The sequence below is a fragment of the Pygocentrus nattereri genome, chromosome 20, assembly GCF_015220715.1.
Source record: "Pygocentrus nattereri isolate fPygNat1 chromosome 20, fPygNat1.pri, whole genome shotgun sequence".
NCBI lineage: Eukaryota > Metazoa > Chordata > Actinopteri > Characiformes > Serrasalmidae > Pygocentrus > Pygocentrus nattereri.
In genome coordinates this window covers 29,817,730-29,844,765 of record NC_051230.1, presented here as the reverse complement: position 1 = coordinate 29,844,765, position 27,036 = coordinate 29,817,730, and the positions used below count along the sequence as shown (strand labels likewise).

At 40.8% G+C, this 27,036-nt stretch overlaps 1 protein-coding gene across 1 annotated transcript in view; it reads left to right on the top strand.

Annotated features, from left to right (window-relative positions):
• The window catches only part of tacr1a (tachykinin receptor 1a), a 56,518-nt gene that overhangs the window by 4,041 nt on the left and 25,441 nt on the right, over window positions 1-27,036 (top strand). The window contains exon 2 of the mRNA XM_017709711.2: window positions 20,818-21,012. Within this exon, the coding sequence (XP_017565200.1) occupies window positions 20,818-21,012 (195 nt within the window). The remainder of the gene's footprint in view (window positions 1-20,817; window positions 21,013-27,036) is intronic.

Below are 27,036 nucleotides of genomic sequence, written 5' to 3'. Positions count from 1 at the left end.
ATCACACGATACCATCAATGCTAGGAGGGTGAAGGCTAACACAGGCTTCCTCTGAGACCTGTGAAACCAGCCACCGCCTCTTTTCGAACTGCCGCTCACGCGACGTCACGGGACAGCCGAACGCGTTAGGAGGAAAGCGCCAACTGCCAGAGCTGTTACGTCAGCCAACAGACGCCTGCGCTGTCTAGCATCATGCTGAGTGATGGGAGGAGAAGGGGGAGCCATCCTACCCACCCAGAGAGAGCGAGGCCAACTGTGCTCTCATGGACTCCCGGCTGCGGACGGCTGTAGCATCACCAGGGATGAAACTTGGGATCTCCTGATGATGACGACCGGGCCAACGCTGAGACGGTTGCGCCACTCAGGAGCCCCTAAAGGCTCTCTTTAACTCCAGAGACTGGCATTTCCATCTGTCTCACTAATGTCCGGTCCCTCAATAACAACCTGGACTAGCATTAATTCAGACTGTAAATGACTGCACAGCAGTAATGAGTGGTTACTGAAAAAAGCCTGAATTAGTTGTTCAGGTAATGGGGTTCCGTCAGTGTGTTTTGCACTGTATGTCTGCACTTGTACGTTGCGTTATCTGGTGTATTTGAGACATATTGGTGACACTTGGTGCTCTCACAGTTGTGTTCATTTAAGTCATCAAAGTATAAGATTTTTGACATTGTACACTGCATCTCTGGCTTTAGAGCACATTCAAGTACAGTTCAGCCCAACAAAAGACCAAAGTCTAAATTTGAGCCCCTAGATTAGCCTGGGATGTGTTTCCTGCTGCCACTGTGCTACTTTTGTTGTCTTGTCGTATTCAGTATATCAGTATCGGCATTAATAAGTACTTAAAAGCGTGTGCCCATGCTGCCAATGTGTGAAGTTCCGTCCAATGGCGTTCCGTCCATTGGTAAGTATCGACACATGTCTGCTTCAGAAATTGCTCTGTGATATTTATACCAATGCTGCATTTGTAATTCTAGAAATATGTATATTTTTATTTTTTGAAAACAAGTAAATATGTATTGAATTTCTTAAAAAGCTCCTTATGATGCTGCAGGTTTTTTGTAACAGAGGCCATTACTGCTTCACACAGGCTTTGCATTTTAAACTGTCATCACATTTTAAGCATTTTTATAGGCTAATATTTCAGGATAGAGCAGTAACTCAAATGGGAGAGCAGGGTTTAAACCCAGCACAGGGAAGCAGGCTTTGGGCTTCTATTGCTACATTCTGCCAATATAATAACATTGCTTTGGCAAGTAATTTGATTTGCTCTGTCAGCGCTGAACGAGTGTGTTTATTGCAGAACCTCATATGGAAACAACAACTAATATATGCTAATAATAATAATAATAATAATAAGCTAGCATTTATACCTTGAATGCTAATGAGCCTGACTACCTGACCACTTATGGATAACCCACATTTATCTCCAAAATGCTGATGATATTGCTGCTAATGCAGGACTTAGAATTAAACTCAGTAGTGAGCTCATCGTTTTTGCACCAGGGCCGTTCTCAGAGCGGAACACTGTAGCTGGATGTTTGAGAGTATGCGGATGTCTCCGGAGGGAGCGATACACAAACGCACTTATAGTTATTGGCTAAACTGGGATTTTCAAATTGAATTTCAAACATGTCATATTTATTTTTGGGGTTATTTATTCTTAAGATTTTTATGTTTAAAGTAACTCTGAGCAGTAATTTTGGGGTGACTAATGATAAAATTTGGTCCTGGGCCCAGTCACAAGACCACCACTGCTTTTATCGCTTGCTTTGCTGTTTATACATATACAGCAGTATTAAACTCATCCATCTACTCTAATCCTCCGCTTGTGCTTTAATCACGCATTAAAGTGTCTGTAATCCGTCCGCCTGCTGCTTATCTGCCGTCTCTCAGCATGCAGCAGCGTAAACGCAACCTTTAGTCTGTATTTAAAATTCAATTACCCCAGAGAGAGAGAGAGAGAGAGAGAGAGAGAGGGAGAGAGAGAGAACGACAACATGAGTGGGGGTAAAGAAAGGAAGAAGAGAGAGAGAGAGAGAGAGAGAGAGTACAGAGACAGTAGCGGAAGAGTAAAGAGATTGCAGACAGATGGGTTATTCTACAGAATTGTCCACTTTTCTATTTCTCCATAGGAGTCACTGGTGCCACTGGTCCTCAATGGTGTTACACATAAGAAAGGAAACAGCAGAGACATTTTTAATGAAAAATGCGTTTTATAAAACAGCCGGTACAGAACAGCGAGAGAAAGGGAGAGAAAGGGAGAATAAAGAGAGAGTAAGGGAGAAGAAAGAGAGAAGAAAGAGAGAGTAAGGGAGAGTAAGGGAGAAGTAAGGGAGAGAAAGAGAGAGTAAGGGAGAAGTAAGGGAGAGAAAGAGAGAGTAAGGGAGAGAAAGAGAGAGAAAGAGAGTGTAAGGGAGAGAAAGAGAGAGTAAGGGAGAAGTAAGGGAGGAGAGTAAGGGAGAGAAAGAGAGAGTAAGGGAGAAGAAAGAGAGAGTAAGGGAGAGTAAGGGAGAAGAAAGAGAGAGTAAGGGAGAGTAAGGGAGAAGTAAGGGAGAGTAAGGGAGAGAAAGAGAGAGAAAGAGAGTCTAAGGGAGAGAAAGAGAGAGTAAGGGAGAAGTAAGGGAGGAGAGTAAGGGAGAGAAAGAGAGAGTAAGGGAGAAGAAAGAGAGAGTAAGGGAGAAGAAAGAGAGAGTAAGGGAGAGTAAGGGAGAAGTAAGGGAGAGAAAGAGAGAGTAAGGGAGAGAAAGAGAGAGAAAGAGAGTGTAAGGGAGAGAAAGAGAGAGTAAGGGAGAAGTAAGGGAGGAGAGTAAGGGAGAGAAAGAGAGAGTAAGGGAGAAGAAAGAGAGAGTAAGGGAGAGTAAGGGAGAAGAAAGAGAGAGTAAGGGAGAGTAAGGGAGAAGTAAGGGAGAGTAAGGGAGAGAAAGAGAGAGAAAGAGAGTCTAAGGGAGAGAAAGAGAGAGTAAGGGAGAAGTAAGGGAGGAGAGTAAGGGAGAGAAAGAGAGAGTAAGGGAGAAGAAAGAGAGAGTAAGGGAGAAGAAAGAGAGAGTAAGGGAGAGTAAGGGAGAAGTAAGGGAGAGAAAGAGAGTAAGGGAGAGAAAGAGAGAGAAAGAGAGTGTAAGGGAGAGAAAGAGAGAGTAAGGGGGAAGTAAGGGAGGAGAGTAAGGGAGAGAAAGAGAGAGTAAGGGAGAAGAAAGAGAGAGTAAGGGAGAAGAAAGAGAGAGTAAGGGAGAGTAAGGGAGAAGTAAGGGAGAGAAAGAGAGAGTAAGGGAGAGAAAGAGAGAGAAAGAGAGTGTAAGGGAGAGAAAGAGAGAGTAAGGGAGAAGTAAGGGAGGAGAGTAAGGGAGAGAAAGAGAGAGAAAGAGAGTGTAAGGGAGAGAAAGAGAGAGTAAGGGAGAAGTAAGGGAGGAGAGTAAGGGAGAGAAAGAGAGAGTAAGGGAGAGAAAGAGAGAGAAAGAGAGAGTAAGGGAGAGAAAGGGAGAGTAAGGGAGAGAAAGAGAGAAAGAGAGAGTAAGGGAGAGAAAGAGAGAGTAAGGGAGAGAAAGAGAGAGAAAGAGAGTGTAAGGGAGAGAAAGAGAGAGTAAGGGAGAAGTAAGGGAGGAGAGTAAGGGAGAGAAAGGGAGAGTAAGGGAGAAGAAAGAGAGAAAGAGAGAGTAAGGGAGAGAAAGAGAGAGTAAGGGAGAGAAAGAGAGAGAAAGGGAGAGAAAGAGAGAAAGAGAGAGTAAGGGAGAGAAAGAGAGAGTAAGGGAGAGAAAGAGAGAGAAAGAGAGAGTAAGGGAGAGAAAGGGAGAGAAAGGGAGAGTAAGGGAGAGTAAGGGAGAGAAAGAGAGAGTAAGGGAGAGAAAGAGAGAGAAAGAGAGAGTAAGGGAGAGAAAGAGAGAGAAAGAGAGAGTAAGGGAGAGAAAGAGAGAGTAAGGGAGAGAAAGAGAGAGAAAGAGAGAGTAAGGGAGAGAAAGAGAGAGTAAGGGAGAGAAAGAGAGAGAAAGAGAGAGTAAGGGAGAGAAAGAGAGAGAAAGGGAGAGTAAGGGAGAGAAAGAGAGTAAGGGAGATAAAGAGAGAGTAAAATCAATCAACCTTTATTTTGACTCAGAAGTACATTGAGGGCAACCCTCTTTTTCAATGTAGCCGAGCATTTACAAAAACAGGGATTGACATGACAAAGAAAACAACTACATTTAATCATTTTAAATTAAAAGAAAATTTAAAATAACAGTGAATAAAAGATAAAAGTAGATAAAAATAGAACTTGAGATTTAAATGGTAAGAAATTAAGATCAAAAATAGATAAGAAATTGGTAAAGTAACAATATCACAAATTAAAAAAAGTAATGATAAAAAAACTTAAAAATAAAATGAGAGGAAATAAATAAATAAATAAAAAGAGATAAAGAACTAAGGAGAACTAACACAAAAATAAAAGTTATGATTAAATATGATTAAGTAAAACAGGTGCAGGCTGTCTGTAGGTGGTTTGATATTAAAAGTTTAAAATGACTGAGTGACACCAGTGAGCTGAGTTTTAGTGTGTCCTGTAGTGAATTCCAGCTGGTGCTGTGACTAAAAGCAGATTTTCCCAGTTCAGTAAACTCTTGGTACCTGGCAGCTGATCCAGTTACTAGAGCGAGTCTGATAATTACTGTTATTTGTATTCATCAGTGAAGTGATATATTCTGGCAAATGACCGGAGAGTGTCTCATAAATAAAAATCAACCAATGTGTTTCCCTTCGTCCCGTTAAAGAGGGCCACCCAACTTTTGCATACAGCTCACAGTGGTGAGTTCTGTACGGATCTCCAGTGATGACCCTCAGGGCAGAGCGATACACGGGGTCCAGTAATTTGAGAGAGCTGGAGGGAGTGTATTTATAGATAACCTCACCATAGTCCAGCACTGATAGTAAAGTTGCTTCAACTAGTCTTTTTCTGGCGTGCATGGGGAAACAGGACTGTCTATAAAAATAACTCAGAGAGTAAGGGAGAGATGAGAGAGAGAGAGAGAGAGAGAGAGAGAGAGAGAGAGTAAGAGGGAGAGTAAGAGGGAGAGTAAGGGAGAATAAAGAGAGAGTAAGAGAGAGAAAGAGAGAGTAAGAGAGAGTAAGAGAGAATAAAGAGAGAGAAAGAGAGAGAAAGAGAGAGTAAGAGAGAGAAAGAGAGAGTAAGGGAGAGTAAGGGAGAGTAAGGGAGAGAAAGAGAGAGAAAGAGAGAGTAAGAGAGAGAAAGAGAGAGAAAGAGAGAGTAAGGGAGAGTAAGGGAGAGTAAGGGAGAGAAAGAGAGAGAAAGAGAGAGTAAGAGAGAGTAAGGGAGAGAAAGAGAGAGTAAGGGAGATAAAGAGAGAGTAAGGGAGAGTAAGAGAGAAAGAGAGAGTAAGGGAGATAAAGAAAGAGTAAGGGAGAGTAAGGGAGAGAAAGAGAGAGAAAGAGAGAGTAAGAGAGAGTAAGGGAGAGAAAGAGAGAGTAAGGGAGATAAAGAGAGAGTAAGGGAGAGTAAGAGAGAAAGAGAGAGTAAGGGAGATAAAGAAAGAGTAAGGGAGAGTAAGGGAGAGAAAGAGAGAGAAAGGGAGAGTAAGAGAGAGTAAGAGAGAGTAAGGGAGAATAAAGAGAGAGAAAGAGAGAGTAAGAGAGAGTAAGAGAGAGTAAGAGAGAGTAAGGGAGAGAAAGAGAGAAAGAGACAGAAAGAGAGAGAAAGAGAGAGAAAGAGAGAGTAAGAGAGAGTAAGGGAGAATAAAGAGAGAGAAAGAGAGAGTAAGAGAGAGTAAGAGAGAGTAAGAGAGAGTAAGGGAGAGAAAGAGAGAGAAAGAGAGAGAAAGAGAGAGTAAGAGAGAGAAAGAGAGAGTAAGGGAGAGTAAGAGAGAGAAAGAGAGAGAAAGAGAGAGAAAGAGAGAGTAAGAGAGAGAAAGAGAGAGAAAGAGAGAGTAAGAGAGAGAAAGAGAGTAAGAGAGTAAGAGAAAGAGAGAGTAAGGGAGAGTAAGAGAGAGTAAGAGAGAGTAAGAGAGAGAAAGAGAGAGTAAGGGAGATAAAGAGAGAGTAAGGGAGAGAAAGAGAGAGTAAGGGAGAGTAAGAGAGAGAAAGAGAGAGAAAGAGAGAGTAAGAGAGTAAGAGAGAAAGAGAGAGAAAGAGAGAAAGGGAGAGTAAGAGGGATGAGTAAGAGGGAGAGTAAGAGGGATGAGTAAGAGGGAGAGTAAGGGATAGAGAGATAATCAAAAAAAGAGAAAAAGGAGAAAGAGAGTGGAGAGTAAACAGGGAGGGATAACCAGGCGAGTGAGAGTCAAGATAAAGAAAACGTAAGAAAGACAGAGTAAAGAGGCAGAAAGAGAAAGAATATTGAGAGAAAGTAAAAATAGAGTGAAACAGATAATGGAGAATATGGCAAGAGTAAAAAGAGAAAGAGTGAGACACTGTAAAACTAAAGAGAGAGACAAAACAGAAAGACAGTTAAGGCAGAATAGAGAGAGAGAGAGAGAGAGAGAGAGAGAGAGAGAGAGAAGCAGAGCGAGAGTAGAGAGAGAGAGTTAGCAGAATAGAGAGAGAGAGAGAATAGAGACAGAAAGAAAATGAAAGAATGACGAGTAAAGAGAGAAAGAGTGAAGACAGAGATAAAGAGAATCAAGACAGAGAGAGTGTGAAGACAGAGAGAGAGAGAGAAAGAAAGAGCGAAGAGAGAGAGAAGACAGAAAGAGAGAGTGAAGACAAAGAGAGAGAGAGAGAGAGAGAGAGAGAGAGAGAGAGAGAGAGAGAGAGAGAGCGCGAGCGGGTAGGTCTGTAATCTCCTCGTTTAAAACCCTGCCTGCGTTGAGACCCCCAGAGCGAGGTGGGATGCCCCGAGTCTCCGCTGTCTGCTAATTAGCTGGATATCTCCGTTAGTGCAGAGGCAGCCAGCCGAGCTTCTTTTGTTCCCTTTCTTTCCGAGTCGCTTGATTCTATATTCGGAAGTCAGTCAAAGCAGTAAAAAAACATGTCAAAACAAAAGAAGTGCAAAGCCAGAGCACCAATCAGGGCACAGCGGCACTCGGTTTGAGCTTGTTTTGACCCGTTGGTCGTACCGACCCAGCGCAGCCACAGCAGGCCGGTTTCCTACGCAAATGATGGAAGAAACTCCTGATGCGTCTTTTTTCTGAATTTCTATAAACACCATTTCATTTTATAGTAAATGAGTTTGGGCTGGTTTATGTTTATGAACAGAGGCCTACAGATCAACATAGTAAAGGAGCTCATCTGTGATCCTGAGTTTAAAGCCAGGTTTAATTAAACTTAAACTTCTTTAAATTTAGAATAAGAGTCTTGTTACAAAATGATAACAGGACATTAGAGCCATAATGAGCCTTTGAGTACTTTTACTTTATACTTCAGTACTTTTGAAGGGAAATACTTTAGTACTTTTACTCAAGTGGAGGTCTAAAGGGAGGAACTTCTACTTTACTGAGGTAATATTTTACCTTACTTTAACTCAAGTACATGGTTTGTGTACTTCGTCCACCACTGGTAACTACAGTTATCCAACGTCAAAGCCATAAATGCTAGAATAATCCGAAGGGCTTGTGAGAATGTTTAGAGAATTTGTTTAGCCTACTTGTGGAAATCGGCAGTCCTAGCGCCGCTAAAGGTCACAGCTGTACGTTGTGCCTGTACTTTTGTTCATTTTAATATAAAACAGTGTGACATGCGGTGTCAAAAACCACTTAGCCAAGAATGCAGAACTCCACACGGTCTGAGGTACGAGTGATGATGATTCAGGCACATGGAATGCGTGATGCTAACCGACATGCTAATAAACTTCCATTGCTCCGCTATATCAGCCTCGTAGCTTTCGCATAAAACTTAAGAAGCAAACTTTAGACACCAAACTTGCCTCGGCTGATTTGTGGTAAGGGAGAAAAATCCGAGGACTTGATTTTTGTCCACACTTGGACGTCCTGTGGTGCCGAGTTTCATGCTAACTGTTTTCCCAGCATGTGTGGCTCCTTTCCTGAGCTGTTCTCCAAACGGAATGCGCCTCACGTCAGCCTCCATCTGCCGTGGACGCTTCATCTGCATTGTTTCGCTCCCTTTTGGCTTTTCCTTCTCTCTTTTTTTCGCTCCCTCTGACGCTCTGGCTCGCTTCTTTTGGCTGTACCGCACGCTCGGAGGCTCACCCCAGGAGCGAGCCTCATGCTAGGCAAAGCTAGGCGGCCTCCTGCAGTTTTAGCAGCCAAAGAGCTGATGAAAATACAAATGAGATGTCCTGACTGTAGACATTCCAGCCAAACTGGCTGTATTTTGCTACTATAGCTGTTATCATTGCTTTCAAATAGGGCTACATGATATGGACAGAATATTTGTATCATGATATATACTGGTATTTCAATTGCTAAACACTTGGAGATATATTTTGGCCAAAATTATTACATTTTGTTGGAATATTTGACTGCTTTGATTCCTCAAAACACCCATAGAAGCTCAGCTGTAGCTGTGATTGGTCAGGATGCTTATAGCACCCAGTAAAAGTCATTGTCAATATTGCAATAATGATTAACAAGCAATATATTGTACAGTCATAAAGTCAACGCTGTGTTGACATTGACATTTACACTACTAAAGGGGGAATTTCTCTGATATTCCACGGAATTTCTGCACAAGTCAATCAGTAAGATGTAAACCGAGTCAGAGCGGTTTGGTGTGAAACGCTCTGCTCTAGAGAAACTTAGTCAGAATTGTTCACAGTGGTGGTGATAGGAACCAGACGTCCGCCTCTAAAATCTCCACCACAGAAGGTTATTACATGAAATGGTTATGAATTCACTGCCTGAGGTCTAAGACGTTGTTTTATTATAAATTTTGTGTTGTGAGACAAAATAGTCCCCAAAGAAAACAAAAAAAAAAGATGTTTAAGAGGCAGGACACAAGTTGCTGCATTATGTTGGAAGATGAAAGAAAACGGGAATTTTTGTAAATTGTATAGTACAATCCTAATACGATTAGGATTATGAACGAACAAGATAAAGGCCCATTTTTATTTCAGGTTGACTTTAAAGTCGTGACTTCCATGTGGCGGCAAATTTTTTGGCATATTTGTCTAAGCATTGGCCCTATCTGCGCAACTTTGATCCTGTGTGATGCCACAGCCATCCATAAGCAGGAGTCCAATAGAGCATAATTGTCCTATCTCTCTCTCACGACATAGAAATAAAATGCAACCATAATACACCAAAAACAAGGAATTTAGATTATAATCCATGCTCAGTAATTTGCCTAAAAGAACAAAACAAAGTGTTTATTGTGCAGTATGACATCTAATAATTTGATTATTAGTGATTTTTACATAACCAATCTTCAATTTTGCACAAATAAAATGTCATGATGTACAGTATAATGCACAGTGAATAAACCATTTAGAGTAAATATCTTATAATCCCCTTAAAAATCTCCCCAGATTAGGGCTATTGGCCTTCCCTCAAATCACTTGAGGGAGGTGTTCACTCCCCATTCCATACAGAGCGTCATGACATACACCAGTTTAGCTCCACCCACTCACCCTTTTCAAAGGCACAGTAACAAAACAGCCTGTTTAATTCTAAGAGATAAAGGTCAAAAATGCTCATGTAGAAATGAACTTAAACGGTTTTTGGTACAGAAACATACATAAATGTCATAAGTGAGCCTCAGGGAACAATAAATACAGGTCTCCTTTAAATCCACCTCTGCTCCCTGTGTATTAGAAAGGGAAAGATATAGTGAACAGCATTAGTTCGATACAGATTTAGACCCGCTGATGGCCTTGAGTAGCCAGAGGGCAAATGGCTTTAGAGACCTGGAACAGAGAGCGAATCATCTGCTGTTATGAAAAAGCATTTATTTAGCCTTTTCCTGACACCGGTCACTAACCGGAACTTTTCTAGCCCATCCACCGCAGGCCGTTTCACTCCATTCCTTCGGGAACCCCCACCGAAGAGACGAGACCCAGGATAAGAAATTAAATTCTTAATCAAGTTAAAAGGGTCCAAACACTTACAAACCCGCTCTGAGCTTGAAGTTTGCTTCTGTAGTTTTACACTGGAGCGGCGAGGTTAATGTTGCTAAGAAGAGGTGGAAGCTTATCACCAATTAGCATCATACAAATTTCATGCCTAAGTCAACACTTGCCTCAAAGCACATTGAGCTGTCAAGTAACCTCAAACAGAGACAGGAGATTACTGATGAAGTAACAGGCTCAAGGTACAGCTGGAAGGTAGTTATCTTCTGCTTCGATCTTCACACCGTCTTTATTGGTTTAACAGCAGTGAGCTTCATGGCTGCCTCAGGATACAAATGCATTGGAACATATGTTACCATCATAAAGTTTGGAATCATATGAAAAGTTCATTTGGAAGCACCGTTTCCAATAATATAACACTATAACTATATATATATATATATATATATATATATATATATATATATATATATATATATATATATACACACACACACACACACTAAATAATATGCATGTCAAATTTATACAATTATTTGAATATGATTTTTCACATAATTAGTAGGAAGTTGTTAAAAATGAATTTATTATTTATTTTTAGACTAATCTCAAGAATGAAGTGAGAAGAATCTGTAATGTAATTCATATTTAGGATTATGTTATAAAAATATTATCAAAAGTAAAGCTCTAATAAAGACAATATCCTGAATGATATACTTCATTCATATCGATAAAAAAAAGTTGTAATAAAGTTTGTCTAGAATGAATTTCTAATGAAATCAATATTAATAATACATATCTAATAAAGTCAATATCCACAATTAAGTTCCAATAAACTGATTATTGAGGATGTAATAACTAATTATACCTTCAAATATTCATTCGCACAGTGATGTTCCAATAAAATCCAGTGGGAAGTTCTAATAACATTCTAAAATGAATATACTCATATTAACATGCTTCATATTTGAAAAGTAGTGATCTGGATACAGATATGTTGACCGCAAATTAGTATAAATAGACAAAGTTCTCATTTCAAATATAAATATTGAATAAAATAAAAAATAAAAGTCCATCTCATGTGCAGGTTAACATTGTAGTCTTGTATTTTTTGTCGTTATTTTTAAACACAATAACAAATTCTATCAGGCATATCAAGTGATTCTAGGGTTATGACCAGTAGCATATTTGAGCATGACCTTTTGACCCGGCCTTGTCTCTCCGCGTCATCCACATTGTGTAATTGCCTTGGGCTCCAGCAAATTGCTTTAGGCAAGCATGACCGGAGATGCGGTGCAGCACACAGAGCACGATGGAGAGCATTATCCTGACAGTCCATTGTGTGCAGAGTGTGTGTGGGGGTGTTTGTTTTGTAATCAAGTATCTAAACATGTGTTTTTTTGCTTGTTTGGCTGTATTGTCAGTGACTGGTCACTAGATTTTCATCAGTGGTCAGTTTCTGACCGCAGAGCCACACTTGGGTGGATATGTTTTGGTGGTAGTCCACCTAACAATACTGATACCATGCCAGTGTCAGTGCTGTGAATGAACCACCATCCAAATAATATCTGGACAACAGCAGCCCTGTGGTCAGAAACTGACCAATGATAAATGGGGTAGAGAGGCTAAAGCAACAGATGGACCACAGGGGAAGGGGGCTGGATCAGTGCATTGTTTATGCTTTTCTGTGTATGCTTTTATGTGTGCACAGTGTTGAAAAAAAATTCACAAAGTGCAATTATTGAGCAAGAATGGTGGCAGAAGGATACACAGTCCTTTATGTACAACAATGGAAAGGATGCATGGTTGTGGTGCTCAAAGCTTCAAGTCTATTTTTGCTTGCTGCTGTAAGCAACTACAAACATACACTATATTGGCAAAATTCAGGTGTTCCAATCACTTCCATGGCCACAGGTGTATAAAGCCGAGCCCCTAGACCTGCAGACTTCTTCTACAGACATTAGTGAAAGAATGGGTCGATTCGAGATTTTGGACAATTTCATGCTCCAGACTTTGTGGGAACAGTTTGGGGATAGCCCCGTTCCTGTTCCAACATGACTGCACACCAGTGCACAAAGCAGGTCCATACAGACTGGCCTGCACAGAGTCCTGACCTCAACCCAATAGAACACCTTTGGGATGAATTAGAGCGGAGACTGCAAGCCAGGCCTTCTCATCCAACATCAGTGCCTGACCTCACAAATGCGCTTTTGGAAGAATGGTCAAAAACTCAACTCAAATTTATTTGTAAAGCACTTTAAAAACAGAGGCTGCAACAAAGTGCTGAACACTGCAGGTGTTTGGAAAAATTCCAATAAACACTCCTAAGCCTTGTGGAAAGGCTTCCCAGAAGAGTTTGAGCTGTTATAGCTGCAAAGGATGGGCCGACATCATATTAAACCCTATAGATTATGGGATGTCACTCAAGTTAATATGCGTGTGAAGACAGATACCTTTGATGATATAGTGTAATTACTTCCCAGAAGCTCCAGTGATCATTATGCCAAGTGCCAAGGTAATCAAAGCAGAGTGGCGACCTACCTAAGCCAGTGAGTTTCAAACTGTGGGCTGTGTTGTGGGAAATAGTGGGTTGTGAGGAAGCTAGATTAGTTCAAGTTTATTTTTGTTTTTCCATGAGTGTACAGCTAAATGAAACGTGTTTAAAATTCGAAACAGAAACCACCACTTTTTTACACTGTTGTAACTTCCAAAGTGGTCCTCTCTGGCTTTCCTCTCTGGCTTTATCTCCAAACTGCTCCACCTTCACTGTCCCTCTGATCTGCTCATTTCTAATCTTGTCCAGCCTTGACACTTCCAATGAAAATCTCAGCATCTTCATCTCCGCCACCTCCAGCTCAGCCTCCTGTCTTTTAGATAGAGCCATAGTCTCCAAACAATCCATCATAGCAGGACGCACTACTGTCTTGTAAACCTTCTGTCACACATCAGCCCTGACATCCGTATCCACCCACTCCATCCTGCCTGCACCCTCTTCCTCACCTCTTTTTTGTATTGTCCAATGCTCTGGATGGTTGACCCAAGATATTTGTCAAAATAGTCAAAATTTTTTAATCCAATAACTGCAGAACATCAGATTTTGTCAGTAATCAGATCAGTGCATTTACATGGACTTGAGTAATAAGATAATTGGAAAACTCTTTAGCTACTTGAGTCAGGCAGTAATCGGACTTCTGTTTTTCAACCGGCCAATACTCACAGAAGAAGAACGTGAAGAATACTTAAATACATCATTTCGTCTAGCATGTAGTGGGTTTCAGCGTCACTCCAACAGTGTTTTGCTGCCGTCTCACAGCAGTGCCATCTTATTTCCGGTACCACGATCATTTTTCACACAATCTGTGTTTTCACGCAAACTGAGAAATCAGAAAGAAATCAGAGTAAGAGTTTACATGCACGGAGAAAGCTGATTACTGAGCTGAAATCCAGCCTCTTTATCAGATTTCTAGACCTTGAGCCGATCTAAGAAATCAGAGTCTCCTGTTTACACAACAACAATATGAGAACTGCAGAAATCCAGTTATGATCAGATTATTGAGTTTCTGTAAACACACTCGATGACTTCACACTGAAGCTCCAGTGATTGTTATCCGGAATTCTATAATTATATTGTATCATGTTCCATTCTAATAAAACCTTTCACTGGTATTTCTTGTTCCTGAACTGAAAAATAGCAGTGTTTCAAAACAAAAGGCAAGATGTCCTCAAATTTTGAGAAGGATGTTAAAAAGTGGAAGGTAGGAGCTTTAATAAAGTGGACGACGAGTATATAAATCACCATAATTACCCTGAACTAGCAACCTGATAGCAACCCAGTGTCATATTGATATGTCTAGGAGAAGACTGATGTTTTTTTTGCTTATAAATCTAGCAACAGACTCATATTCCACATCAGTTTGCACTTCTCAACCCACTCGTTTCACTGAAATGACATTAGCAGCTGATCTGGCCACAGCAGTCAGGCCTGTTAGACTTGGACTGAACAGTGGCTGTCCAAACGTAATCCAGTGTATAACTGATAGGGCTTTCGGAATCTTTCCACAGGAAAGCTAAACGAGTGATTTCACAGAAATAAAACCTGGACCACACTACACCGTCTGTGTTAATTCACCTTTGTAAATCCCATCCAACAATAGGCTGAAAGAATCAGAACTGGTTTGGTTGGCCAAGTAAGATGTCACTTATAAGAAATTTGTCTGAGAATGTCAGGAAGTATTCAGTCTGTTTCACCAAGAACAGTCTGTCCACATCTACTTAGAGAGGGGTATTATAGTAAGACTGCCCCCCCCCCCCGAGTAGAAAGACGAAAGAGCATTTGAGAGGTCAGTGGTGTAGAAACCTTCGGAAGGTCTACAGAGATGTAGTAAACAGCAATACAGATGGATACATTCACACATGGGAGAGTGCATGTGCTTCATACACCAAGAGATCTATACAGGTCTTGCTTGACCCCTAATGTGAGGAGGTCTGGTGGGTCTATTATGCTGTTTGCTATCATGGTTTGGGTCCATTCGTCCTCTTAGTTGGAAGGGTCAATGCAAAATCAATACTGACTGGTTTCCTTTTTGCTATGATGAAACATTTCTATTCTGGCCTTGTCCCCGATGACAGTGCCTCCACCCACAGAGCACAAAGGGGCCTTGACAGTCATCAGATCCAGTGACTGATTAAGTTGCATTGAAGCTATTCTGGCAGCTCATTACTAAGACACTTAATTTTGGGTTTTCCTTTCATTTAAAACTCAATAGTGCAAGTTGAAGTCATGGAGATCTACAGCGATGTGCAGAGAAAGCAGGATCTTTCACTTATGAAGGCCTGAGAGCAGAGTAGGTCTGCTGCTGCTGTGGCTTTTGAGTTAAGAAAATGTTGAGACTTCTGCAGACTCTGGAGAAAACTCCTAAGCTTTGGTGCTGATCTTAAGAATCACTGCAATCATCTTCATATGTATAAAAGGTGCTGTTGTGGACTGAAGGAGCTAATCGGTGGATGTGTGTGATGTCAGGTGGTGCACATTAGCATTTACATATACTCCTACAGAAATGGAATTGGAAATACCACAAAAAGCCCTATTTGGATTGGAATTGTTATTCAGGGGATTGTCTGTAATATCATTTTACTAGTCTACTCAAAGATAAAATGAGCATTCAGACAGTATTAAAATTGTCCCCTGAAGTCTTGTCGCGATTCTGCAGTTGGTGTCATGCCCATATTAGAAAGTCTGGGTCTAAGCTGTTTTCTCTATGGGACAAATGAAAGTCGTTTTTCCACATCGCTGCTATTTGCACTGTGTAGTAAATAAAAATGTCTTAAAGCCAATACAGTTTGACATTTTTCCTCCAAATGTCACTGGAATCACTCTGTCACTCTGAATTACGGGGTCTCTAAAGAGTTGAAATTTAAATGTTGCTACAGGCAAAGGAGTCTTGTGTGGCCAGATGTGATCACGTAACGAGAATACACGTTTGAAACTTCGGACTAAAAGTAGGAGGAAACATAGACTTACTGTAACGTGGAGCAAGGAGGCGGATGCATACACTGAGATAAGCGAGGTTTGTTTTGGGCAAATCCAGGGTCATAGTCGAAACGCTCCAGGTTCAAGCAGCCAACACGAATGGATCAGGGTGCAGACTTGATAAACAACACAGAACCTCAAACAAGAACCAAACACGAGAATACAATACATCCAACAAACAAAGACCAACACAGACCAGGGCAAACACAGGGCTTATATATCAGAGGCAAGACGAGGGACAGGTGGGAAACAGGTGGCAACATTCAGGGGTGAAGTCAAAAAACAAGGGGGCTGGACTGAACCCAAACAAACACACATGGAAGATCAAAAGGTAAACAAAAAGCACATGGAGGAGTGGGAGGAGCCAATCGTGACAGTTACCCCCACCAAGGCACGTGGCTCAGAAGCATGCCAAACAAAAACAAAACCAAACAGACACAAGGGACCAAAAACAGGGACAGAGCCAAACTAAACAGGGACAGGAGCCAGGGTGAAAAAAGTGGGTACAGGACATGGGACACGAGGAACGGAGGACAGAACAGGCACGGGCACAGAAGCAGGAACAACGGGCACAGAAGTAGGAACAACGGGCACAGAAGCTGAAGCAGGAACATGAACAGGAACAGACACAGAAGCAAGAACATGAACAGGAGCAGGAATGGGAGTGGAAGCCAAAGGCACAGACACTGAAACAGGAGTGGAAACAAAGGAACTGCGACATCCACAGAGGCAGGCAAGCCTTCAATGATGCCACGGAATCAGGCGACCCAAAACAAACGCACATGGAAGATCAAAAGTAAACAAAAAGCACATGGAGGAGTGGGAGGAGCCAATCATGACTCTTACTAAGGTGGTAACAATCTAAGTACATTTTTTAACCAATCCAACACCTCGTGAAGACGGAGCTCACAGTAGGGGGTGATGATATGATCATCAATATTGTTCAATGAACAACAAGCCTGTTGTTAGCTCCGCCCCCCCAAAAAACTTCAGTTAAGCATGTAGATGTGAGTCACATGAGCAGAGAACACATTACATGCGGTTGAAATAAACATTATCTCTTGCGAGAGAAAGACTTTGCGATCCAGCACCAAAAGTTTAACAGGTTTTTAGTACAAGATCACATCTGAGCTATGAGACTACATGCAAGCTAACACTGTTGCACAATGAACTGACATCATAAAAAATTGCTGTAAGCATTGCCAAGCGGTGGCTGGAGGGGTGTAAAACACATCAGTACTAGACTCTTGAGCAGTGCAAATGAGTTTAACCTCACAAATGCTCCTTTGACTGAATGGGCACAAATTCCCACAGACACACTCCAAAATCTTGTGGAAAGCTTCCCAGAAGAGTGGGGGCTGTTACAGGCGCAAGGTGGGAACCTCCTTATTAACGGCCGTGGGTTTTTGCAGTGGGATGTGTAACAAGCTCATGCGGGTGTGATGGTCAGGTGTCCACATACTTTTGGCCACATAGTTTATTTAAATTGCGCATAAATATAGTCGTGTGAGTCATCCACTGCCTCACTAATCCGCAAAGTGACGGCTGGGTGCGATGGAAACGCATGTGACCTGCCTTCATTTGCGCAGCTCTGTGAGTCAAACGGAACCACAATTTCCTCTATTCTTCTCTCGTGAAAAGAGCGATTGAAGCGCTGCTTCACTTTCACCAGCACGAGCGAATGGTGCTAACACACTTTGTTCTCTGTGCAGATGCAGAGAAGAATCTGTTTGAGCAAATCAAATTAAATTCGTTCTGCACAAACTACGACACAACTGTTCAAAAGCGGCCAATTAGTCATTTATTTGCAAATCAAATGTCTGCAAAGACTTACACAATCTCTAAGTGAAACAAGCTCAGGAAGATTGTTTTATGGTGGCAGTTGTTTATTCATGCAAATGAATACAAACATTCATTATTTCCAGGTTACGTCTACAGATCTAGGAACATTTAGGGAGAGTGGGTGTATGAAATATTCATAAGGAGGTTCACTGGAAATAAATGCAGCCTGAATGTTCTTTTCATAAAAACATGCACTTTGTTTATGAATCAGAGTTCACCATTCATTTGTATAATTTCTAGTCAGAACAGTTATTATTCATTTTTCACTGTAAAAAACGTGCAATACATATATTTGGACAAAAAATGACAAAGAAGCCTGAACAGCAAAATGTGATCTCTATAATATCGTATAACATGTAAATAACATTTAGCGTGTCCACTCTTGACCTTTATTACAGCTTCCATTCTTTGTTGGAATCTTGATTTCAATTTATTTAAAGACATTTGCGAAGAAACTTCTACAACTGAACTTGTGGAGATGTGAAGGGTTTTCCAGGTAGAGCTTGTTTATATTTTCTGCCTCTCATCCCAACGTTATCCCAACTACAAATTTATACACATCAGTCCATAAAACCTTGCTAAATATCTCAGGCGATCTGGTTCTTGATTCCTACAGGATTGGTTTCAAAATATGATAAAAAATCTAGTAATATCCCATAGGACTTTTGACCAGGGGATATCCTAGTGGACATCCTGTAGAAATCTAATTGAAATTCTACTGATCATCCTATAGCAATCCTATTGAACATTCTGCAGGAATCCTATTGGAATCCTATTTAGCATCCTATAGCGATCCTGTTGGACATCCTGAATGTATAATGTTGGAATTCGATTGGTCATCATTTAGCAATCCTATTGAACATCCTGTAGGAATCCTAGTGAATATTCTGTAGGAATCCTATTGGAATTTCATTGATCATGCTATAGCAATTCTTTTGGATATACTGTAGGAATAATGCTGGAATCTGATTGATCATCATGTAGCAGTCCTATTGAACGTCCTGTAGGAATCCTTGTGAACATTCTACAGGAATCCTATAGAAATCCTATTGATCATCCAATAGCAATCCTATTGGACATCCTGTAGGGATCTTGTTGGACATCCTATAAGAATCCCATGAAATTCTAATTGAATTTAATTTAGAAAACAACAAGAAATATAAAGTACTTTGAAATAAATAAATAAATAAGATAAATCATGCACTAAGAAATGTATAACGTAGCTCAAATTACTTAAAATAATTAAATAAAATGCATTCGTCTGGAAGATGGCTTGATTTTTACCAAATTTTCCTGACATAGTCTGTAAAGTAAAGAACAAAAAACATTTATAAGCTTTGCTAATATATGTTAACAAGAAAGAACAATGGGAAGGTTTATATAACCATAATGCATTGATATACTTCTTCTTCTTCTTTCGGCTGCTCCCTTTAGGGGTCACCACAGCAGATCATCTGCCTCCATCTCGCCCTATCCACTGCCTCCTCTACTTTCACACCAACCATCTCCATGTCCACCTTCACTACATCCATAAACCTTCTCTGAGGTCTACCTCTTCTCCTTCTACCCGGCAGCTCCATCTCCAACATTCTTTGCCCAATATATCCACTATTCCTCCTCAACACATGTCCAAACCATCTCAACCTGGCCTTTCTGCCTTTATCTCCAAACTGCTCCACCTTCACTGTCCCTCTGATCTGCTCATTTTTAATCTTGTCCATCCTTCTCACTCCCAACGAAAATCTCAGCATCTCCGCCACCTCCAGCTCAGCCTCCTGTCTTCTAGATAGAGCCACAGTCTCCAAACCATACATCATAGCAGGACGCACTATTAAATAGTGCATAATTTCTTTTTTGTCTATTTGGTTTTCTCAGTAACAGCTTCTTGACAGCTCCATGACAGCTTGACAGATTTCAGAGCATCTGAGGTGAGGCCCGAGGACCAGTTTGAGAACCACTCATTTATATGATTAATGATTAAACCATTGGTGTCTTTGTATCTAAAATAATTATAGATCATTTAAGATGATCTGGCCTGTTTCTGGTTTTGTTTTTATTATTTACAATTTATCATTAAAAAAAAACTCTGAGTTTTCTACCTTTTTCTAAAAATGTCTTTTTTAACTACTTGTTTAACAGTAATGGTACATTTTCTAACACTACAATCTGAGAAAATGATTTGAAAGCACTGGATGGAACTTGAATTACACCATAAGATGTATACCCAGAATAGACAAGGCTCATCCCCGTTAAGATACTCTCCTGATTTGCCTGGTTTAACACAATCAGCCTAAATGATTCATACAAGTAGTAACATGCCTAATTAACCAAAAAAAAATTCCTTAAATATATTATGGACAAAAGATAACAGAGTGTCCTTGTGCTCTGAAAATACATTGGCAGTGCCGGGCTTTGAATTAAATCAGCTTGAAAGAGGTTGGAGAGTAATATGGCCTTCAAGAAATTACCTAAAAAACTGAAAGCACTGTGCCAGTATAAATTACATCTAGGGTCAAAAGGTCTGACTTCACTAACAAGAACTGTTCATATTTCATGCGCATCAGAAACTAATTGTCAAATTGGTTTTCACAAGCAAGATTACATCATTTGTCAGTAATATGAGTAATAACAGTGTTCCATCCATAAAGGTTCATCCAAGAGGTCATAATTATCCATGCTGTCTCTTTCGGAGGGTAGCCCTCCCACTCCCCCTTCACTCTGCATGATAATGTGGTCATCTTCTAGCTAGTATTACAGAATAGGCAGTTAGTGTTCTCCTCCAAGCACGTTGAGCTGTCTAATGATGTTGAATTAGCAGCACTTCAAGAACATGTGGTGGAGCTTCATGTGTCTCAGAGGAAGCACATGCAGTCCTCCCAGTTGGTAACATCGTGTGACAGGGAAAGACCTGACTAACCAATTTAGCAAAGCTCTTTAGTATAGATTAATATTCACTGAAAGTCATCTCCCAATATCTGGTATATTCACCACCCTGCTTCATGTACTAACCGAGTCAATATCAGGTTTTAGTCAGCAATGCCAGAGATGGTAAGGTATATACATGAAGTAACATTGAAAATTGACGCTGAGGAACTGTCAAGGCCTTCAAGGTTGTCCCTAAACTGTTTTTTTTTAAGTATTGTTGTGATACTTTTACTTTGTTGTTAAAATCTTGAAACCAAAGCAAACCAAAAATTATACAATCAGGATTTTTTGTGGTATCTAGGCAGATACATCCATGTGAGATCTCCCATTGGTTAGGACTTCAGGAGATGGACAGAAGGCCTTAAACAATGGATTACTACCAACATAACTAAGTGAAAGAGAAATCAACCAGTCACAATGGGTGTGACCAATGAATACCTCTTAGGGTCTTGGCTATTGCCCCCGCCATCAGGTTGAAGATTTCACCGCAGTCCAGGTTTGTCTATTTGATTTTACTTGCACCCAAGAGTGATTTCAGTGTTGGTTACCATTGTGCTCTCTGGCTTCCTCCCTCCAGGTACATGGCCATAATCCACCCACTGAAGCAGCGGCTGTCATCCACTCAGACCAAGGTGATCATTGGGGTGATCTGGGTGTTAGCCTTCCTGCTGGCCTTCCCGCAGTACTACTACTCTGACACTGATGAGCTGCCTGGCCGCATTGTCTGCTACATCGACTGGCCTGAGTATGACGTCATGAACTTCAAAACAATGTAAGAATGATTCTACTGTTCATCTGGAGTGGAGACGGGGCTTTTATGGGGTGGAAACACTATGATGTTTGCAAATAAGTAGGAAAACAGTATATATTATGTCATATTTAATTAGATGATTTCATCATGGGCTACCACCCTGTCAGCTGTTTGTTACCAGTCAGTTTATCCAGTTACTACTGAGTGGTTACAAGTTCTCTAGGATTGGTCTAAATCTGTCTTTTTATGGTTTGTGCAGTTGTTTAGTTTTATCACACTCATCATATACTCAGAAAAGCATACTAATCATATTAATATTTAAGATAAAATATCCTTATGGCGTGTCTTGTATATCGTAAGTGTTGCATGTATATTTGGTGGAGTTATTTCCAGTTGGTCTGCCATCAGATAAAGTTGCTAAAAATGATGATACAGCTTAAGCCTAAACTAGAAAAATGTAGTGTCTTCATATCTCAGTGGAGGATATTAAATCGACCATGGTAGTCCTGTAGTACAATTCATCTTTCTCTGGGAAACACAATCTTCCCTTAAGCACACAGTTTATCTTAGTGTTAATGAGATAAAGGCTCAATTTCAAAGCCTCCTGTGAGTTCTTATGTATTTATACTGTTTAGTCTTGTTTATTTATACAGCCTAGACTAAACTTTTAGTATTGTTTAGTCTACGCTAAATGCTCAGATCAAATTCACTTTCTTTTATACCTGATTATGCCTGTGTGTTTGGACAAGTTGTTTTTAAAGTTTAAAGATTTGCTGAAATACAGATCAGAGTGGAAAACTCTGGAGTTTGCTGCTGTTGAGATCTGAAGGACAAGTTAAGGCCTTTTCTGGATATATGGAGGAAATCACACTGGACAGTCCAGCTCATAGTGGCCTTTTTATCTTCAGCAGTTATAGCAGCATTGCTGGTAGGGCTGTGCTCAGCAAACTGCCGTTTGACATGGTCTTGGGACAGGGGTTGGCAACCCAAATGACCCAATGTCCTTTCATTCACTTTATGTCCATTTTACCATCATGGCTGTAAATGTGTATGTGATGATGTACTAATACAGCATAAAAATATAATGTAAATGAAAACACAGACTTAATTTGCTCTGCTTTAAGCTTCAGCTCAGCTACAGCCACTTTTCCCACATCTCCAGCAGGAAACTTTTCCACAAAGTAGAATATATGTAACAGCTGCACCATTTAAGTTCAAACGGGAAAATTCAAACAATAATCGGGCAAATGAGAAGCAACTTCACCCTTGTAACTTTTTATTGTTTGATGGTTTCTCTTTGCACATTAAACATATCAGGAAACCAGCTGGAGTGATTACAAAGTCCATTCGTCTCTTAGTATCGACGTTTGTCTTAAATCTTTCTCTTTGCCATTTCGTAAGCTACTATACTAGTTGTCTGTGTTGCAATAGTGACCCGCAGTCTGCAAGCCAATCTTCAGGGTTATAGGGTAAATTAGCAGTTATATATAGTTATTATACATTCACTACAGCGTCTTTGACCATTTATTAAGATTGTTAAAATTGTGTTATATTGATCAGCAAAGCTTTATTTTACTGTAAAGGAGGATTATTTTATTATTACCAAAAAATCGAATTCTAACCTAAAAGAGCTCCGGAGACACATGTTGCTGACCCCTGGTCTAGGATGTGAATCGGGTCATGGCACCTTAAAATGGAAACATAAAGTGACAGTTCTCTGAAAAATCTGATTTTGTAGCTGACCAATCAGCTAAGACATTATAATGTTTGAGATCAACAACATAGTTTAAGGCAAGGTGCATTTTGCACAGTGCTAATAGGTGGGGTGTAAGCTTACATTAGCCACTTAACTCCAGGCCTAAATTAAAGAAGCAAACAGGTCTTAGGATACTGATTAGATTTGGAATAAGATTAATAAAATAAACAGCTTTTTTGGCAAGCGTTCACTGTAAGTATAATTTTATAGTCATTTTAATGGCTATAAAGGAGTTCCAGACTGTTCCAGTTCTGAGCTTAATAAATTAATCACAGTAGTTTGTGGCAGTCTGGAGCGTTGGATCTTTTTCCAGACCACTGCTGCACAAGCAGACTGCTGAGCAGCTCCAACAATGCATTCCAAACATACCGATTTCTTTCAGAAAGTAGGAATTCAGTTTGGCTGGATAGCTTAAATCAGCGTTTCTAACACTGGAGGTTTTGAAGACCCATATTTAATGTTAATCTAATAATAATAGCCAGCACATTAATAAGCCCTTTTTGGGCTGAATTGGTTGATTTGAGAGTGCTAAAGCACTAAAGATTCAAAACACTGGCTTAAACCAAACCTCAAAACCATAAGGCATGTTTTTGTACTGGACAGCACTAGTTCACTTCATATATATTCAAAGAGATTGATTGATTGCTTTAATCTAATGTTCATAAAAGATGGCCTGACTCATTTGGGTACTGCACGCTTAAAAATGAAGGTACCACAAAGGGTTCCATACTCAAACCACTTTCAGGTCCCCGATAAAGCTTTCAATGGTTGACTCACACCAGAGAAGAACTCACACCAGAGCTGGACAGTATATCTCCAGAAGGAGGGTTGGTGACCACTGGTATAGAACATTTTGTGAATGTTCTTTAAGCATGTACCTGTACCTTTGCTATCAGATTAACTAGGACACTGTTGGCTCTTGAGTGTGAAATGTCAGTACTCATGTGAGCTGCTAGTGAGCAACGAGGGGTGAAACAGAAGGAGTGAGAACCCACTATGAAAACAATGCACTCCTCTCCACAAAGACGACCATGCCAAGATCAAATGGACAGCAATGGACAAACAGGTTAAAAAGGCTAAAAAGTTTTTCAAACATAGTTCTTTAGGCAACCGAAAAGGGTTCTTCTACAGCATCGCTCATAGAGCTAAGAGTGTAGCAAAAAAGTGTAGCAAAAACCAGAACATCTGTCTGTGGCTTTATTTTTCTATTGTTTACGGCACCTCCTTCATCAGGAAATGTACTGTATATGCAAGGGTCCAATAGACACCCTAGCACTCGGGTTCAGAAGAACATGAAACAACTTAATTTCATGGTTGTTTACTTTTCTATGAGCCTCTTGCATTTTGGCATTGGAGCGTTGCAAAAACAACAGCGTGGGTGTAAAAATGAGAGCGAAGCCCTTGTCCTACAAAGAAGCAGCGGGACGGAAAGTTCACCTTGACAAAAAGGCGACGCGTTTTCTCACGTGGAGACCCGCCTAGAGCGAGAACACCCACGCTTCTACAAAAACAGACAGCCACTGCTGCGCGCTCAGCAGAGCTCAGGGAGGAAAACCACTGAAGAGTTGGGGGTAGAGTTTGTAAAGAGAGATGAAAGGGAATGGCGTGAATTGGCATGGACGTCCTTAAGTGAATGGGATTTGGTCCAGCTCAGTTGCAGGTTCAGTGAGCATTTCCTTTCTTTCTTCCTCTGTTCATCCCCTCCTACTTCTACTTACTCCCACTTTCCACCTCTCTTTTTCCTTTAAAATGTCCTTCCTCTCTCACTGTGATGATACTGTCTCCAGACAGGCATGTATCCTGGCATGAACATGATGTGTGGCCCACTTTATGCAACTTTGTCCTACAGCAGGGCTGCTTAAAAAGATGCTAATTTGAATGAGCAAATACAGCTTGCTGGCTTCTTCCTTTGAATTAGATGTAGACTTATGTCCAGTTACCGGCCGTGAACTCAGCTACATCATTAGAAATGGATTCTTTTGAACGGGAAAGAGTCATCAGGGCCAGTTAGGTTAGATTTTGTAGTGGAATGTTTTTGGGCAGATGGGAATGATGCATTTTCTCTGCATGATACCGCATGATAAGACTCTCTGAAGTAAGCTGTACAGCTGGATTTGAAGTTAAAGTTGAAGTACTGTGTAGTTGTTTTGGGTAGAAAATACCGGCCTCTTCATGGCAAGACTTGAATACGAACAGTCTTACTTTAGTCTGTACGTGTTATGATACTGAATCTGACCTGGAAAAGAAATTCAGTGATTCTTACTTCAGAAAACTATCTTTGTACATTGATATCATTTCACACCATTTGACTACCCGCTACTTGGAGACGTTTCCAAATTACTTGCCTGGTTAAACAAGTTCACCTTCACAAGCAGGCGACGCTCAATCTAGACTTGTTTAGTTTAGACTTGTAGGTATAATTTAGTTTGATTCATATTTGATGTAGTTTAGTTTAGACTTGCTTAGTTTCGACTTGTAATTTGTAGATGTAATTTAGACAGACTGACTTGTAGACTACTGGCATGGTTGTTGGCAGTTGGGTGACTTGTGCGCAGCTGCAGTTAGCCCTGAAGCTAACATTGCATTGTGTAAAACAAACAACAAAACCACTAAAGTAAGGATATTAATACAGTGTTCTGACTAACTGCAGATTGTACAGTCTCTATTTTGTGTGTTTGTTTATAGCTAGTGGGGAAGAAATGGCAAAAGGTTTGTGCTGGGTTAATTTAGCGTTTCCTACATTTTGGAGGTTCAATGATGTAAGATGGGCCACCCACGCTGCCAGTCGACACAGCCACAGTAGTGGTGCATTTGGTGGAGGATATGAATTTACATGTTGGAGTTCACTGAAGTTGAATTTGATGTGAAATTTTGTTGCAGAAGTCTGCAATGCTAAGTTACACATTGAGGCGAATTGGCAAACAAAAATGATGGCCAGGGTTTTCATTCAACCGTTTGGCGAATTTTAGATTAAGAGACCCTTATTAGTCCCATAACAGGGAAATTTCACCTCCGCATTTAACCCATCCATGAAGTGAAATACCACATACGCTCTAGCGAGCACACACACACTAGGGGGCAGTGAGCACACTTGCCCGGAGTGGTGGACAGCCCAATCCGCAGCGCCTGGGGAGCAGTTGGGGGTTAGGTGTCTTGCTCAAGGACACCTCAGTCATGTGCTGTCGGCTCTGGGGATCGAACCGGCGACCTTCTGGTCACGAGGCTGGTTCACTAACCTCCAGCCCACGACTGCCCCATAAATGCACATTTTGTGTGCATTTATGAAATTTCATTAGAAAAAAATGTGTAATAAGTTGTGTTTCCATCCACTACAGTTACAGAAGAAACTTTTGATGACATAGTCTACTATGATTAGAGGCTGCATTGAAACGAGCAAGATGGAGAGATTTAACTCGGTTTTTGCTTTAAGTAGAATTATCTTTACAGTCATTGCCATCTTTTTATGTCCGTTCCATATACAGCTCAGAGACACTGGGCAGGACAAGCAATGGTCCACCTAATAAGGGCTGAAATCTCCATGCCAACGACGCCCACCTTGCATCTGCGAATGCACCAGACAAATGTGGGATCACATTTTTGAGTCACTTTTCAAACAAGCTTTAATTAGGCACTGCACAATGTCGAATCTTTGAAAAGCTATGGGCCATGATCGAACCATCTGTAGGGCCAATCATTTCTCACTTAACCCTTTCCGCCACTTTTTTGCATTTCAGCTTTAGCGATATTCTAACCTTTCCACCTCATCTTAGCGTAAAATTCTTTTTTGTGATATTTTGGTGTTTTTCTGAATTTAGGGCTTTTTTTAATTCATGTTTTTTTTTTCGCACATTTTTAAAATTTGCCAAAAAAAGGGGTTGATGGAAGCCCGGCGATAGACTGGCAACCTGTCTAGGGTGTATCCTGCCTTCCGCCCGATGACTGCAGGGATAGGCTCCTATCACCACCGCTGTGAACAATTCTGAGTCTGAGGCTGCAGTGTGAAGCATGTTCACTTTCTCACTCCCATCACTAAGAGGTGGTACACGTGTTTAACAGGCAGAGCCAAGCAATGACTCTCTCGCGATGTGTGAACAAAGCCTTCAGAGAAGCCTGTTCACCCTCAGGCAGAAAGAAAAACGAGGTATCGTCATCGGTTCTTCTGAAAAGAAGAACAATGAGTGCTAAGTAGTCTGAAAGCGTCACTCAGGACTGTCCAGAGGCCGTCTCCCAGCCGGCCCGGTTACACCCGCGGCACAATGAGGATTAACCTGATCATGTCAGAGCGGCTG